Raw genomic sequence first — 14,577 nt, 5'->3', positions numbered from 1 at the left:
GCACTATACTCCTGCCATTCTTGTAAATCCTGTATTCTGTGCTCTCCAAGTTCTTGTCTCTGTACTTACATGTTTCCTGGTCTACTGTAGGGTTGTTGATCCCAGCCATAGGTGATAGGCCCCCTTTGAGACAGCCTATTGTTCATGATAAGTGTTTCCTTTGAGACAGCCTATTGTTCATGATAAATGTTTCATTGAATTCAGGATAGTGTATACAGTTTAGTGTGGATGGTGGTTGAATAACGCATTATATGAAAAGAGAATGATTTCCCTTTGTATTAAGACATTTTTCTTTTCTTTTCTTCTAGGTCTTATTACCCTTCACAATATAGATTTACTTCAGCAGAAAAAAAAACTCAACGGCTTAATGGGCATTTTTTTGTTAATGATCTAATGTTGGACTAACAATCTGAGTGATGCCATCTTCAACAAAAAATACCCTCCTTCATTCCTGCACGTTATGACATCAGCACAAACAGCATTGATGAAGAGCGCTTTCAAAAAGCCTTTTAATATCTGAAGAACTTTGATACTTGTCATGTCAGCTGTCTAGAAAAGTTAAAGCTCAGTTTGCTATGATTGCAAAAAGATCTGCACACCTACCGGAAGTTTCTTGTCATGTGGACTGCGATGGTCCTGAACAGAAGAATATTATGTATGAACATTGTATGAGTTCTTAGGTGTTGCAGTGGAGTCTTATGGAGGACTAGCTCTCAAAGGAGGAGTCAACAAAAGACTTGGCGTTCATACACTGTTAGACTAACACATCATTTTTTTAGACTTTTTGATTTTTAGGTTAGTTTTGTCACATTTGATATTTTTTAATATTTTGTAGATTTTAGCCTTAACAAAGCAAAATGAGATTTTTCTGCAGAAGTAAATGGGAGACATCCTTCAGGAGAAATATGAACTAGAAAAATAAATATTTAAACTAAGATTAGGCAGTTGGAGGGAGATGTCAGGGAATTTAGAAGGGATTGAGAGGAATTGTAATTTTATCTGCTTTTCTTAAAAATAAATTTTATGTTAGGTTTTATATGTGTTATGAGACCTAGTTTGTTCCTTACTCCTCATATCAGCACCTCCAGGATCCACATCTGGGTAAGCCATACGTGGCTTTAACAGTTACCAAAAGTAACTGTGATGTGAGATCACCACACAGGGACATCAGAGCGGGAATCACTACACTGTTAATGGTCCCCGGCCCAACTATTCACTACAACTAGTGTGTGGATTTAAAATTGAATAAAAGTGCGCTGTTAATTAAAATTGTGTAAAGCTGCAACCAAGAGACTGTGCTTAGCAAAATAATTTATAACGATGGTTGGTGCGCTAAACAATGATACGATGCTCAACAAAAATGTTTAACATATATAATGTGACTCTTCTTATGTGAAATAATTGTGAATAACAACAATTGATCGGTGATGACAAAATATCAAAAATTCTTGTGAAGTGTTACAAAACTAAATAAGAGTCCATCAAATGATGACAAAATAGTGTTCTAAAGTATTATGATGACGGTGCTTGAAGTATTTTTCCAAAAAAGAGTGATTTCTACGTGATATAACATCCCAACACCAGCTGCCGATCCTGCTTACCAGATATATATGTCTCATAGGCAATAAATCACAGCAAAGGCATGCAGATTCACCCTGGTGTGACCACACAATAGAGCCTCTTACCAGATATAACAATGTATATGCGCTCATAGGGTGTCTCCTCTAGTTGAATCAGGAAGTGGTGTTAGTATTCTCCTAGGTTATACCCCGATCACCAGACTGTATACTCTTCTTATGATATACTCCTCTTAGTGCATGCCTTTGCGGTGATTATTGCCTATGAGACATATATATCTGGTAAGCAGGATCGGCAGCTGGTGTTGACTGCATTGATGGGCATGGGTGAGACTGCATTGATGGGCACAGGGGAGGCTGCATTGATGGGCACTGATCAGGCTGCACTGATGGGCACTGTTGAGGTTTCACTGATGGACACTGTTGAGGCCGCACTGATAATCTTTATTGATGATGCTGCACTGATGGTCACTGATAGGTTGCATTGATGGGCACTGATGAGGCTGCACTGATGGGCACTGAAAACGTTTTTATTAATATTTATTTTTGTAACTTCTGCATTAATACAAAAACATTTAACAGTGTCATTTTATGAGATAATTTATGAGGGCGTGTTTAGGGGCGGGGCAGGGTAGGAGTTGGTTGGGGCAACTGGTGGCGAGTAACCCTTAAGGCCTGGCTAGTAGCTCAGGACTTTAAATTTTGAGCCCTGCAATACCTATAGTGAATAAATGTCTAAATTTGATTGGTGCGCTAAAAACTCAAATAAATCCTTGTGATGCAAATCACCCAAATGAGTGCAAAAAGGTTAAGGAAGTGGTGATATTAATTATATATGTGATAAAAATCAGTATGTTATAGATAAATAAACAAATGCATTAAAAAATGTCCAATGTGCTCAATAGATCCCAATGTGAAAGTAATTCCGTGAATAATAATAATCAAGGTGGTAAACAAAATGTCCAACAAATGTCCAACAAAATCAATTCCTCCACCGTGTTTCTTCCAAAATAAATGTAAATTTCAGGTGCTGAAAATCAGACAAGTGCTCTTCAAATCAAGGCAACACAAGTGACTCCCTCCACCTTAAGGGTTTCCTTCTTACCCGACGGACAAGGGTAAGGTGCAAATATCTCCAAAATAATCCCACTGTAAGGAAGGAAACCAATGCTACAAAATCACCCCGTGACAAATCAAACTGATAAGCCTCTTACCAGAGTGTAATGTTGTTGCACTTGGAATATATCCCACTAAGGGTATCCTTTTCTCTATCAGCTGTTAGAATGGATGATGAACTCCACATATAGATTGAGGCTCGGACCCTTCTCTATTAACTCCACCAACGTACCATCTCCACTTCCGGATCGTCCGTTGTTCCGTGAGAATTACCTACCCGTGAGAAAAACCTACCCTCGTCACTTCCGGTGTACGAAAGTGTCTGTAACGCCGCGGAATTACATTAAAACAGCTCGCCAGAAATATCATGTGATCTCCACTGCTATCCCTGACACTTCCCTGGTCTTGTCTACTAAATATAAAACCGGCGGCGGCTGTATGACAACATAAATCACGGAGCCGCCAGCCGCTTTTATATTTAGTAGACAAGATCAGGGAAGTGACAGGGCAAGGAGCGGAGCTTACTCATATTGCAGTACAGCTGTTTTAATGTACCCGCCGCGATGGTAGGTTTTTTCCACGGAAGTCATCATTTCAGACTAGTGCGCATGCGCACTAGGGGCTGTGAGCATGCGCACTGCCAGGGTAGGTTTTTCTCACGGGGTAGGTATTTCTCACGGAACACCGGAACGATTTTTACAGAAACGTTTTTTACAGACTGCTCTAAGAACTCCTTCCTCATGGTGCTGAGGGTGAAGGGATACAAGGGCTGGGCACGGACCTCATCCACCTCCTGGGGATCTATACCCTTCTTCAGCAAGATCTGGTGTATAATCTTAAGTAAAGAATTATCCTATCTTCAATTGCAAGTCCCACTGAATGGAGAGAGGCCCTGGCTGGGTTTTGATCCATAGGCGATTTTAACCTTCTGTAATAGGGGGTCACCATCAGCTGGTAAGCGAGCACTTTATAAGGTGGAGGTGTTCACTCGGGATTACACACTTTCTATGAGGATGGATGGTGCACTGACAGTTTAAAGGACCTGTTCACAAATTGGAGTTTCTTTCTTTTATTCTTGTTTTATTTTCAATAATAAGCGCAATTCTATATGGATATACTACTTTAGAAAGTCACTGCTGAATTAAAAAAACACGGAAACCCAGCTGTTCTGTCTGCAGAAAGGTAACAGTACTAGATCATGGCTAAGGGTTTAAGGAGAGCGCAAAAAATTCTACATATTCAGAAAGGATAGTCAAAAAGATTAGAACATGTTCAACCCTATGGATATGAACATCTCTCCTCTTGCTGAACTGGAGCGCCCATCATCATTGTACTCTTATTCTTCAACACAAGGATGGTATCTATCAGGTATTGACACAATTGATGGTATTTGTTTTCCAGAAATAAGGGAAGGTGAAATTAAGGTAGTTCCTAAGGATGCAATTTGTTTTAGAACATAAGTAAAGTCATAGGCAAGCGCAGGGGGTGTGCACGAGCACACCCTAATCACTATGTGCATTGCTGATTCCCCCTACATCCCAGGCTTTGCCCCCTTGTTGGCCCCCTGCCTCGCAGTGCTTCTGACTTCCCTTCTCTCCTCTCCCCCCAGCAGCTGCGGGGGATGTTTCAGGATGGGGCTAACAAATTTTCTAAATTAACACAATGAACACACTCGCTCACTCTGTCCATTCTTAACTGAAACATATTAACCTGTTTACTACGCTTCAGTTTGAGAATAACAGAAAACCGCTCAGCACAGAGCATTTCCTATTCATTCACTGTCCAGTGCAGCTGAGGCTGCAGAGAAAGGCATGTGTGTTTGTGCTTTAGGGTGTACACCCTAATGCAATAGCTGTGCACACCTATGAGTGAAGCTAAAAATAAAAACACAAATATTGGCGCAAGGGACAGTCGGTAAGATGTGTCCCTTGTGCTGGTTCCTCTTCTTTTAGGTAAAAATCATCCTCTGTCCTTGTCCCCATTCCCCCACCCTTGCCACCGTAATCTTCCGGTGCAGTGGTGGTTATTACAACTAAACATCTGTCACGGGTTCTCATTAAGGGAGCCTAACTATGCCCGCCCTTTCCGCCTTGCTGCTCCATTCATAAAAGCTGTACTACAGCTTCTATATATATTACAGGATCTATGAATGAAGTGGGCAGACCCTTCAGTCTTCCACCAGTCCTCCATTCATAGATCCTGGTATTCAAATAACTATCTAATATTTAACCGCTTGCCGACCGCCGCATGACTATTTACTGCGGCGGTCAGCCCCTCACAGGCAAAGCGACGTAGGACTACGTCGCTCACCTGTGAGGCTCTAGGGAGCGAGCGCGCGCCACCGGAGGCACGCTCCCGCGCGTGTGCCTGGCGGACCCGATGTCCGCCGGGCAATCGCGATCGTCCGTTACACCGGAAGAAAGGCAGGCGGCTAATGTAAACAAAGCCACCTGTCATTCTTCCCTGTGTAAGAATAGAGATCACACGGTTCTACTATGTAGGACCGTTGATCTCTGTTCTTACACTAGTAGCCACAGCCAATCACAGTTAGAAACACGCCCCTAGGGGCACACTTAACCCCTCCCTCTCCAATAAATTTAACTCCTTCACTGCCAGTGTCATTTTTACAGTAACAGTGCATATGTATAGCACTGATTACTGTAGTAATGTCACTGGTAACCCCAAAAGGGTCAAAAATGTCAGTCAAGGGTCCGATCTTTCCGCCATTACTCGTTAAAAAAAAAACAACAAAAATGTTTCCCTTAGTTAGTAAACGCAATAACTTTTGCGCAAACCAATCAAAATACGCTTTTTGTTTTTTGGGAATTTCATATAAAAAAATGTGAAAAATATTGTTATTTTTGCAAAAGTGGCGCACTTTTTTTGTTTATAGCGCATGATCAAAAAATCGCACAGGTGATCAAATGCCACCAAAAGAAAGCTCTGTTTGTGGGAAAAAAAGGACGTCAAATTCGTTTAGGTACAGTGTTGCACGACCGCACAATTGTCCGTTAAATTCACGAAGTGCCGAATCGCAAAATAGGCCCTGGTCAGGAAGGGGGTAAAATCTTACATAGTTACATAGTTAGTGAGGTTGAAAAAAGACACCAGTCCATCCAGTTCAACCTATGGTGTGTGTGTGTGTGTGTTTGCTGCTAACCGTACATTGTATACCCCTGTATGTTGTGGTCTTTAAGGTGCCCATCTAATAGTTTTTTGAAACTATCAATGCTCCCTGCTGATACCACTGTTTGCGGAAGAGAATTCCACATCCTTACTGCTCTCACAGTGAAGAACCCCCTGCGTATTTTAAGGTTAAACCGCCTTTCCTCTAGTTTTAGTGAGTGGCCACGTGCTTCCGGGGCTTAAGTGGTTGAAAAAAAAGGAAAAGGGGAAAAACACAAAAAGAATACTAAAATAAATAAATTACCCCCTCAAACAAACCCATTCTAAATAAAGAAATAGAGAGTAAGTTATTTTTTTTTTTCTTTTTCAAGAAAATTGCAAAATTTACCAAAGCAGTCTAATTGGCACAACTGAGAGTCTTTTCTGTGATTTTGCTGTGAAATTTGTTTAGCCCATACCTAACTCTGTATTGTCAAATGAACAGCCTGCTACCAGTTGGCTAATAAGGTAGCACAAGTGTTTGGGATTAGCCACAGGCAGCAGGCTGTACAATCAATACCAGACTGACGGGTGCTACAAACTGACTCCATCCTGAGTTTCTCATCTGTCTGCAACTGTATGTTCCTGCTCAGTGGACAAATACATTCAAACAGCCAAAGTGCCTGCCACTGATTTGTACAGGCTGCTGGCTGTAGCTATTTGCAAACACCTGTACTACTTGCTAATTCTATGCAGCACATGGCCCTTATCTGCCATCTGAATGCGCCCTCAAACTTACCTGTGCACAGACCATACACAATAAAGTATTTTATACCCTGAACAAGTACCTTAAAGCAAGCCTTTATATACTTTTGTAGCTGCAGGCATTGTGGAGAAATTCATCTTCAAAGTTCACAACAGAGGGACTAAGACCTTGTTTCCTATAAATTTCAATTGCACCAGAATCCTGGCAGCTTGCCAGCCTCCCAGTGTAAACAAACAACAGGTTTGAGAATACATTTCTTGATATTATTTTAAAAAAGTAGAGAGGGCAGGGATGGCTTCTTTTTTACTGCTAGCAAATACTGTGTAAATTATTTAAGGTTAATAGTGTGGACACAGGTGCACATTAACCTTATGTAACCAGGTGCTGGACTACAGAAACATGGAGAAGGAGGACTGAGTGCATTTTTAGCTGTACCTCTTGTATACTGCATGCTGGTTTATTGAAAGTGTCATTAAGTGCACCAATGCTTCTTAAAGGGCCCCAACGATAGTCAGCAGAAGAACAGCATAAACATCTGCTCCTCCCATATAACCATCATGCAAGTCCCCTTTGTTCCTTTCTCCCCTTTCCTTCATTTCTATGGACAGTGCACATCCAGTCAGTCTAGTCCTAGCATAGTTGCTATTAATGCACTTTGGCAGGTAATTCCTATGTTTGGTAAATCAAGCTTTATTACTTCTCACTGCTGCACTTTAGCTGACCTTGCTACTGTTTATGCTAATCTGAGTGCCAAGTGCCATCTTATTGCTAGTCCTTATTGCTAATCCCCCTGTATGCTAAATGGTGCTATTACTATTGCTAATCCATTGCAATGCTTACTTCACCATATTAGGTGAAAATATAACAAGTGATTGTAAAGTCTCATTTTTTTTCTAATAAAATACCAAACATGTTATACTTACCTCCTCTGTGCAGTGGTTTTGCACAGGGCAGCCCAGATCCTCATCTTTTCGGGTCCCTGGCTGGAACTCCTGGCCCCTTCCTCCTGTTGAGTGCCCCCACAGCAAGCAGCTTGCTATGGGGGCACCTGAACCAAGCTGCAGCTCCATGTATCCATTCAGATACGGAGCCGTGGTTCACCCCCTCTCTCTCCTCTTTGGCTAACGGAGTTTGATTGATAGCAGCAGGAGCCAATGGCGCCACTGCTGTGTTTCAGCCAATCAGGAGGCAGACGGCTGAAGCACTTGTGGACATCGCTGGATTGAGAGAGGGAGGGCTCAGGTAAGTATTAGGGGGGCTGCTGCACACAGAAGGCTTTTATCTTAATGTATAGAAAGCATTTAAGATAAAAAAGCTGTTGACTTTACAATCAAGTTTGCCCTTACTAACTGGATCAGTGCTTGTTTTTTTAATATAGTATTACTACTGGGTGCTAAGTATTAGTTTCAGTGATTTTCTGTGACATTGCATGTTTTGTACACTCAAGCTAAAGTGTCAGAGGAGCTGAAGTTCTTAAAGATGATGAGGCAAAGAGCAGAGGACCCCTCCTAACCAGCCGCTCCTGTAGGGGTAGCACCACACTTACTAGAATACAGCCAGAAACATTAGAGTACTGTCCGTGATGTTTTTTTTTATCACGAATAGTACTCTATTGTTTCTGTCACAAGAGCACTAAAACGGCTACAATCACCTCAAGTAGGGTAGAATACAGCCAGCACCCTCATGGCTTCCTTTTCTCCTCTGCCTAGAGAAGCATCCACTTCACAAATAAATGAAAATGAGGATCTACAAACAATCAAAATTCACTTCTAGCACCATACTGACACTGTCAGAAAAATAATCATAATTTATAAGCTTGTCACAACCAATTTTTTTATAGGGATCTCATTTTTATTTCTTGCAGAGCACATACTCCTAGGCTCCTTCCCAGCTTGTTCTTACCCTTAGCGCTATGGAATTCTGGTAAAATGGCTTAGTATCAATAGAGAAATCTGCTGTTCCATCGGGCCCGGTGGTGTAGGTGTAGTTTGTTCCATCAGAACCTACATACAGTGTCACCGTCTCATTGGAAATAGGCTTTCCTGCAGCATCTTCCAGGAAGACCTGTGAAAAGGCAAGATATATTTTTATCCAGCTGCTATATAAGTGGCAGGCAACAAATGCTAGACAGCCAAACTAAATCAAAGGAAACTTCCCTGACATTGTGAAGGCATCATGGGACAGTGTATTGCTGTACCTTTCAAAGAGCCTGTATGGATAGGCTGTTAATCTCATCAGAAATTGCTTCTCTTTTTATACCAGTCAATGGGAATACAAAAGCAGCTCAAAAAAGGTTGATGCATCTTAAAGAGGTCAAATTCAGCTCATAAAAAGGTTACCTGCTTCATAAATGCTCTTGTCAATAAACTCTGAACGGTCTTAGAAGTGTCTCAAACTGACCTGAGATGTACCTGAAAGCACACTTCATTTGTCCATTGATTCCAGCCCATTGACAGAGTTTGTGGTCTACACCAGTGTTTCTCAACCTTTTTTTCAGCCAAGGCACCCTTTGAAATTATGGACAATCTTGAGGCACCCTCCAAAATTATAGACAGTCTTGAGGCGCCCCATTGAAAAATGTAAATGCTATTCTAATAGCTTTACATAATGCAGCAACGTCAATACACGTAGGACACCCAACTGTTGAGGTGATTTATTCTTCCAAAGCAAATACACTTTTGCAAACTGGTACTGACTAGTATTCCAATATTTCTCTTCTTCCTCAGTTTTTCTCTATCACTCAGCTAATGAGAAAAAAACAGGTAATTTGGTAATATGACCAACACTATAGAAGATCCGGTGTTTTTATACTGTTACCTTTTATTATACACATACATAATTTGTTTTTCTATGGAATATCCTCTCTGGCTCCCCTATTAAATTCCTATGGAGGATCCCCCCTTTTTTATACATTTAAACTTTTTATACATTTTAACCGGTTTACAGACTCTTTCCTCCTTTTTCTTATTTTTAAATAATAGACATTTTTTTGCACTTATTTATTTAATTTCTTTCAAATTTTGATCGGTGTATCCGCATTCAAGCCGGCATTGCAGAGAGGAGCAATATGTCCTCTGACCGGCATCATTCGCGAGTACCAATATGGCGGCCGGGGAGGCCGTATGGTTGCTATGATACGGGCAGGCTATTTAATAGCCAGGAGTACGCTATGTTGACGCAGCTCCAGCAGACGTCCTCTGACGAAACGCGTAGGGCGGAGTCTATTGCATCATACGTCACTTCCGGCTTTTGGATATCGGGCCGTGGAACGCGAAAGCTTTCCGGCGAGACTTTAATGATCGTGAACAACCTACACCGTGAGTCCTTACGTTTTCTATCCACCTGCTACATTTGTATACGGCATCATGGGGTTCCCTCTCTTTTCTTTGAGGAATTAGCAAGCTTGTGCCTGCTCGCTTGACTGGAAGAACCCCTGGGATCTTTGTGATCTGCTCCATTACAACTGCAACAAACAGGTTGTATGCGAGGTGCGACACCTAGTGGCCACACAGGTGGATGCAACTTCTTTCTTCACCTATTTGGAATTCTCATCACTTCTTGTTTATTTGCACCCACAAGTCTCTTATAAGAATCTTTATATTCATTTAATTTATTTACTTTCAACACTATTTTATACAATTTTTATTTTCAGTAAGCACCGCTGTCTTACCGGATTGGCACTGTATTACTATTCTTGTATTTGGAATAAATCATCACTGTTTTTTCAAAATTTCAAAATTTCTGCTTATTTATTTGCACATAGTACTTTGCACTTTGTCACTGCACATTGTTGGATTCAGGATAAAAATAGTTTTTTCTCCCAGTGGGATAATAACATTTGTGCACTTATTTCTTTAACATATACCTTATTATTTTTGGACCTCACTATTCTGAGTTAAAACACTGGTTTATTTGACACTTTGTCACTCACAGGTAGTCTTTCAACCTCTTTGCACTTTATTTCAACTCAGCTAATGAGACCCCCAAAGCTGATGCAAGGGAGGGGTCAAACAAGGATGATATGCAGGCAGATGACATCCTCCTTATCAACTAACGATGCCATTGGTCATTAGGAGGTTGGCAGCTAAAAGGTTGTAATGGTGTACATTGAAAACCCATGGCTTTGTGTAACTAAAAGGCAAGTTTCATCCACTCAACAGCTTGTATACAATTTTTGATAAATTTTTAGGCATTTTGCGAAGGCACCCCTGAAGAAACCTCAAGGTACCCTGGTTGAAAAAGGCTGGTCTATACAACAAATATGAAGGACAACAGTTCTCTGTTCTGGACAGTGACTTAATACACTGAAGTAAGACAATAGCCAGGCAACTAGTGTTTTTACAAGGGAGCAAAATCAACCCTCATATTATTCTCCCTACATTTTTCCCTTGACTATCCGGAACAAATACCAGGAATTGTTTCTTTTACACTTCTAGTGAATGCTTACAGTATCTCCCTGCTACACTTTATGTTGGCTATTCAGTATATCCGCTGAGAAGTTTTGTTTCATCATCTTAGCTCACCTGTCCATACAAGGGAATGCCTCTCTTAAAGCGGGAGTCCAGCTGTCGGAACGACACTTTTGTGATTGTCTTTCTTATCTCAGAAGAGGCCTCACCATTAATTTCCACACCTAATAGAGATAACATTGATAGCATGTCAGTTGGCCTTTTTTCCTATCTATTTTTTTTCCACGTTGCCTCCTCTTACCTGTTCCATCTTCAGTTATCTTGGCGGTAGCAGTGAGTTTTGACTCATAGTTAGTACGTCTTAACTGGAAAGGTTTTGTCTTTACCACTTCAGAAAAACAGCCTTTGCTATCAGTCTGAAAAAGAAAAGCATGTTTGAGATACGCTATTATTTCCTGCAGATTAAGTCATATCAGCTGGTCTGAACATGATGTTGGTGAACAATTCTATCAAAAGATATCTCCATAGGCTGAGCGGAAAGGTAGTGTCTATTTTCACCTTTGTAAAGTCTTCTTAGAAGTGAATAAAATATTTTTAAATAGTCATTGCTGTCTCCTCTGAAAATGATTGCCATATTCATCTCCTGTACCACAAAGTGCTGTACATGTTCTTATATTTTACAAAAAATAAACTGTTAAATTAACAGGCTTCTTTAAATCCTAATTTATTGCTGTGTTTTCTAAACAAACTTTCAGATTTCAGTAACTTGAGTTGAAATTGAGTCAAAGCAGAGACTCCTCCTTCTCCCTCCTGCTGTGTGATTTTTCCATCAAGGGTTTTACTTAGGGAGATGGAGTCTGAAGGCAAGCAGTTTCTGCTGTGATTTCCCTTTTTTCAAAACACATAATACTCCATGATTACTATTAGGGATCAACCGATTATTGGTGGGGCCAATTATCAGAGGCCAATATTCACTTTTTTTGAAGTATCGGTATCGGTCATGAAACTTACTGATATTGTGCGCAGAGCACACAACATCATCACGTCCTGGCTTCTTCTACCCAGATAGGCCACTTCCCTCGCCCCGGACATTGCACGCCACGGAATGGCTGGACCAGAGAGGACACGCCAGCCAGTAGCCACCTACCCACCCATAGCCCCCATGCCAGCCAGCCACCCACAGCAGGGTGCCAGCCAGCCAGGCATCCACAGCAGGGCGCCAGCCAGCCACCCACAGCAGGGTGCCAGCCATCCAACCACCCACAGCCTGCTGCCAGCCACCCACCCACAGCAGGGTGCCAGCCAGCCAGCCACCCACAGCAGGGTGCCAGCCAGCCACCCACAGCAGGGTGCCAGCCAGCCTCCCACAACAGGATGCCAGCCAGCCACCCACAACAGGATGCCAGCCAGCCACAAGCATGGTGCCCGCCAGCAAGCCACCCACAACAGGGTGCCAGCCAGCTCTGTATCGGTATTGGCCCTGAAAAAACTATATCGGTCGATCCCTAATTACTATGCCATAGGCACACCCTGTATTACATCATTTGTAAAAGGTAAAAAAAATAATAATTAAATAGTAAAAAAATAAAACATGAGCTGAAAATTGTATTAAGAATAATTCTAAACTAATGACCTTAATGTATGTTTTTACTACAGTACAGTGCAGTACTCACTTCATGTGACAGTTCTTCACACACTTGATCTTCTGACTCATCAGGACAGGAGCTATAAGAGTAAGAAAACTTTCTGCAGACGCGGACATCAATCCTTCCTGTCACAGGTCTACCATGGGTGTATCTAAAAAAAAGGTGTGTTATAGTTTAATTATAACCATATTCACTCACTTGATTTTATTTTATATATATATATATATATATATATATATATATATATATATATATACAGTATATATATTTATATATATATGTCCTCACTATTTCCTTTAAAGTGTATGTAACACCCTATTCCACAAATGAAAACTGGTAGCTTACCCCCAATTAATGACTGTTGGGCAAGTTAAGTTAAGGGTCTTGCTTTCCTTCTGTAGGCTTTTGTTTCTTCTAATTTGACCTGTTGATCCTACCGTTAAGGAACTTACTCTCCTGGGGTGGTAAGGCTAACTAGGTCTTTGCTTCTGCAGAAACAGGGTTGTCACCCTTGGACATGCAGAGTGGTGGTCAGCTTTGTGCTTGTCCGTGTGTGAGAAACACCTGTTGCACAACCTCCAGCTTCTATATGAACCAGCGCTATGACATACAGTAGTTTAGGTTACAGCACGGAGCCAAAGGGCATTGCTTGGCTTTCTTTCACAAATTTTTTTTTTTAAGGATAAATTCACTTAGAAAAAAATAATAAAATAAATGCTTATTTTTTTGCAGGTTTAAAAAAAAAAGCATTTATTTATTTATTTTTTATTAGGAGTCTGTAAAGCCTTGCACCCACGATCAGCAGACGTGGGTGTAATGTCAGGCTCCTGCAGATTGTTAGTACAAATTGTCTGCCTGTGGGAGAGTTACTGAAGTCCAGAAAGATCAAAGCACTATGAGAATGCTCACCAGCGCCCTCACAGTTCATTGAGAACTACAAGCTGCCTGCAGCAGTTGCCGATGGTACTTGTAGATCATTCATTCACAGAACTCTGTGAATGAATGACGCAACTGTGTAGGCGGAGCCATGCACAGTTACACTGATGTTGAATTGGGACAATGGGAGCAGGAAGAGGATCGGCCTCCCGCTGTCACAATAGGGGGATTGGGTGGAGGTGCAGGCAGGTGCTTTGGTAACATGTTACACCCTGAATACGGGTATAACATGAATAACGGGTTACTAAACATGAACTTATCCTTTAAATTTTAAATTAAAGCAATGTTTATTCCTAAAGCTTCGTCAATTCCATTTCTATTTAGAATTTAGCTAAAGTCAAACTCTTTCTACATATATCATCATGTTCAGCGCTCAAACCAGGAAGAAAGCTTGTCCACATAAGTGAAGAGATTTTCATTTGCTACCAAACTCCTTGCCTAAAGTATAACTAAAGGCAAAACTTATTTTTTAGTTTTGGACAGAGTGGAGGTGGATTAGAACCCCTATCAGTTTCTTTTTTGCTGTCTGTTTCCCCTTTAAAGCGGAGTTCCGGCCACAAAATCAACATAATCGATTTTGTGGCCATCTGCTTGCTTTTCGTCAACTGAAAAGGAAAAGGATAGTTACGATTTTTTTTTTTTTTTTTACTTACCTTGTATTGTAGAAACATATACTGACCTTTCTTCCACTTCCTCCCTCGGCGGCCGCGGCCCGTGCCGTCACTTCCGGTTTGCAATGATTCCTGGGAGCTGAACGTCATCGCTCCCAGGAATCAATGCGCCTGCACCGGCCCCGCTTGTCACTTCCGCTGCGGCACCGCATTCCCTGCAAACAGCTTCTGGGCATGCCCAGAAGCTGTGGAGGAATGCGGCGACGCACCGGAAGTGACGAGCAGGGCTGGTGCAGGCGCATTCTGGGAGAAGAGGACACGGAAGAGGACGCAGAGGAGGATCGCGCTGGCTTCAGCTGCCCACATCCGAGATGGCAGCGCTGGAGAAGAAATTTTAAAGGTGAGTATTTC

General features: G+C 41.6%; 1 protein-coding gene across 1 annotated transcript in view; it reads right to left on the bottom strand.

The window, feature by feature from the left end:
- A2M (alpha-2-macroglobulin) overlaps window positions 1-14,577 on the bottom strand; it is a gene marked incomplete at its 5' end in the record, with an annotated part of 182,584 nt that overhangs the window by 107,319 nt on the left and 60,688 nt on the right. The window contains 4 exons of the mRNA XM_082267710.1: window positions 8,467-8,628; window positions 11,088-11,197; window positions 11,275-11,389; window positions 12,647-12,770. Coding sequence (XP_082123836.1) covers window positions 8,467-8,628; window positions 11,088-11,197; window positions 11,275-11,389; window positions 12,647-12,770 — 511 coding nt within the window. The remainder of the gene's footprint in view (window positions 1-8,466; window positions 8,629-11,087; window positions 11,198-11,274; window positions 11,390-12,646; window positions 12,771-14,577) is intronic.

This window comes from Pelophylax lessonae (genome assembly GCF_965119305.1).
Source record: "Pelophylax lessonae genome assembly, chromosome: 9".
Classification (NCBI taxonomy): domain Eukaryota; kingdom Metazoa; phylum Chordata; class Amphibia; order Anura; family Ranidae; genus Pelophylax; species Pelophylax lessonae.
The sequence above is the reverse complement of the archived record's forward strand: the minus strand, read 5'-3'. Positions and strand labels throughout refer to the sequence as shown.